This window comes from Triticum aestivum, chromosome 1D (genome assembly GCF_018294505.1).
Source record: "Triticum aestivum cultivar Chinese Spring chromosome 1D, IWGSC CS RefSeq v2.1, whole genome shotgun sequence".
In the NCBI taxonomy this organism is placed as follows: Eukaryota; Viridiplantae; Streptophyta; class Magnoliopsida; order Poales; family Poaceae; genus Triticum; species Triticum aestivum.
In genome coordinates, this window is record NC_057796.1 from 447,889,527 (window position 1) to 447,892,742 (window position 3,216).

At 46.5% G+C, this 3,216-nt stretch overlaps 1 protein-coding gene across 1 annotated transcript; it reads right to left on the reverse strand.

Moving 5' to 3' along the window:
• Positions 1-608: 608 nt before the first annotated feature.
• LOC123160416 (histone H4) lies at positions 609-1,277 on the reverse strand (the record flags this gene model as incomplete). Its single annotated transcript, XM_044578235.1, has 1 exon — positions 609-1,277. A coding segment is annotated over one exon (501 nt), but the record flags the coding sequence as incomplete, so codon positions are not given.
• Between the last annotated feature and the right edge of the window lie 1,939 nt (positions 1,278-3,216).

Below are 3,216 nucleotides of genomic sequence, written 5' to 3' on the forward strand. Positions count from 1 at the left end.
ACACCATCAATTTCCATCAATTGAACTATGTTTCCAATTGCTTGAACTATGTTTTCCAAATGCTGCCCGTGTATCTGTATTGGAAATTCCGCAGTTGGAAACATAGTTCAAGCAATTAAAATGTTACTGTAGTAAAAATCAACAGAATAAAGCGCAAATGATGATCCTGATTAATTTATTGGAGTAGCAGTTACCACGAACCACATCATGGGTTGGTCACTTTGAGATAGTCTCACATTACAAGTCAGACAGCAAATTTGTACACCAAAAACTGGCAAGGATAGCGACTGAATCTAGAACTCAATGTATGAAATGCAGACTAATCCCCATCTCCATTAAACACATTGCACCACAGAAGTAAATTGATGGTGTCCACTACAAGTGGATCAGCTCAAGTAGCAGAAACAGAGCAAACGATGTTCCTGAATCGAGATGCACAATTGTTCAGTGGCTTTTTTCCATCACATTACAAATTAGCCTGCAAACAAGTTCAATTCACCCGGGGCTCCTAGTAAATTATGGCCGACTCAAGCATCACAAAGGAAACAACAATCATGCCCAACAGAGATGCAGAAGACAAACCAGCGAACAAAAACAGATTTACGACATGCTGACAGAGACAAATTTCATTTCCAACAAACACATGCGAATAACTTTGTTCCACGATTCAGTTCGAACTACAGAGCCAGAGTAAACAGCGAGCTAAACAAGTCGGGGTTCCATCAAGCTTTTGGAATCTGCAGGCGGCGACAAAGACCGACGACCGTCGGACGGCCCTAGCCGCCGAAGCCGTAGAGGGTGCGGCCCTGGCGCTTGAGCGCGTAGACGACGTCCATGGCCGTGACGGTCTTGCGGCGGGCGTGCTCGGTGTAGGTGACGGCGTCGCGGATGACGTTCTCGAGGAAGATCTTGAGCACGCCGCGGGTCTCCTCGTAGATGAGCCCCGAGATGCGCTTCACGCCGCCCCGCCGCGCCAGCCGCCGGATCGCCGGCTTGGTGATGCCCTGGATGTTGTCGCGCAGCACCTTCCGGTGGCGCTTGGCGCCGCCCTTGCCGAGCCCCTTGCCTCCCTTGCCGCGGCCGGACATGGCTGACGATCTCGAGCTGCGAGCGGATGTGGAATCGGGGGAACGGTGGTGGCTGCTGGTGCTGTGATTTGCGGGGAGGGGCGAGGGGCGTTTTAAAGGGGGCGAGAGGTTGGCGGAGGCGTGTGCCTGCCGTTCGATGCGGATGGAGTGGACGGTCGAGATGGCGATCCGGGGGAGGGACGCCGCGGATCAGTGACGTGGCCGAAAGCTTGGACCGGTGGGTTGGCGGGCTGGGTCAGAGCTGTGGCGGCAGCTCGAAATTTTTTGGGCTGTGGGCGCGGGCCGGGTGTTTGTTCAGAAATATGTCGCGTTCTCGAGTGGACCAGTGGATTGCCTTCAGTCATTCTTCAACGAGAAAATTACATTTACAGTAACTGAACTTGACTCTAGGGTTCACTTTGGTCACTGTATTCACGAAATCGCAAGTTACGGTCACCGGGCTCGCTGAACCGGGTCACTATACGGTAACCCATACTGTTTCGGCTCGTATCACGCGCACGTGGACGAATTTGACGAAAAAGAACGCTTGGACTTGCCAGCTATACAGGACACGTCGAGGGTTTCTTCATCCTCTCCCCTCCCCTGTCGATTCCCCTCTCGTTCCCCTCATCCAACTGCTAAATCCCTAGCGCAATCTCTCATCCCCTCCCCTGTCGCTTGGATCCAACAGTTGCATCCTCTGCTCCCATGTCCGGCACGGGTAGCTCATCGGGGGCCATTGCGGGTTGGCTTCCTTTGATCCAATGCCCTGATTGCAAGATTCGCCAGATTAGGCGGTTTGAGTCCACCACTGAAAAGCATCCTGGGTGGATCTTGTACAAGTGTATGAATCATAAGGTTAGTACAAGAACATTGACTGGATGTTGTTGTTCTTCATTTGATTTTCAGATTTGTTCTTGATTTGATTTTGAGATTTGTTCTTGATTTTGTCAAATAGGTAGGGAAGAAACCTTGCAACTTTTGGCGCTGGGAAGCTAGTTACATTGATTATTTGAAGGTAAATGGACATCTGAGAGGTGAATCTGTGGATAGTAAACTAGTAGAGATGAAGAAAAAGAAGAACACGACAGAAGTGGATCCTGAAGATATGATGAAGATGCTGCTGCTGCTAAAATCACTTCCAGGAGATGTTACAGACTTGGTTGCTGTAATGAAGATAGCAGTTGTACTGCTTTTTGCAATTCTCTTTGTGTTAGTGTTAGTTCTAGTTAGGATGTGATTGTTGTCAATGTTGGCAATTGCTAAGTAAGGAGACTTTTGTGTTGTTTGATGTCAGTGGTAATATAAACCTTTGTGCCAGTAATATTTGTGGAGACAACTTTGCTATTGGAAATTAGAGAAGTGGAAAATGTTTCTTCCCTTACTGAACATGCATTTAATAACATGTTGAACACTGACAAGAAGGAATAAGACTGAAATTTGAAAATTTGCAGTTGATAACACAGAACAGTACTGAACTGAACATGCATTTTACTGTTGAACAAATGAAGAACATGAATTTGATAACACCATTTCTTTAGCATACTATAAACTGGTCATTCATAGCTCCTTGATAACACACATAAGTATTTCAAAAGCATACAGTACTGAAAGGTTCACAATTTAGCATGTCTTAACATCTAGAAATTGCAAAATACTTCATCCATTACATTAAATGGTCATTCAGGACCTGAATTCATCAAACATGTTAACTTTCTTGTGCTTATTTGCTGCAGCTGCTGCTTTCTTCTGCAGTGCAATAATTTTCTTTGCTTCTGCTGCTGCTTTCTTCTCTTCTGCAGCCCTCTTCTTTGCCTCCAGTAGTTCTTGTTTTTTAGCTGCTGTTGCAAGCTTCTTGGCCTCAAGTTCTTGCTCTCTCTTTTTTCTTGCCTCTACTTTCAAAGCTTCTTTTTCTTGAGCTTTTTTGTCCTTTTCAGCTTGTTTCTTGGCAAGGGATTCACCTGCTTTTTGCAAAGCAGCAGCTTCCCTTTGTGCTAGGATTTCAGCGCACCTCTTTTCATGCAATATTTCGTTGGCTTGCTGCTTGGCCTCCCTCATCACTTCAACTCTAGCTACAAGATTTCCTAATCTTGTTGCAGTGTTGCTGCCTACAGATGGCATTGCAGCTCTAGCTTCTTTGAGGAAAGAG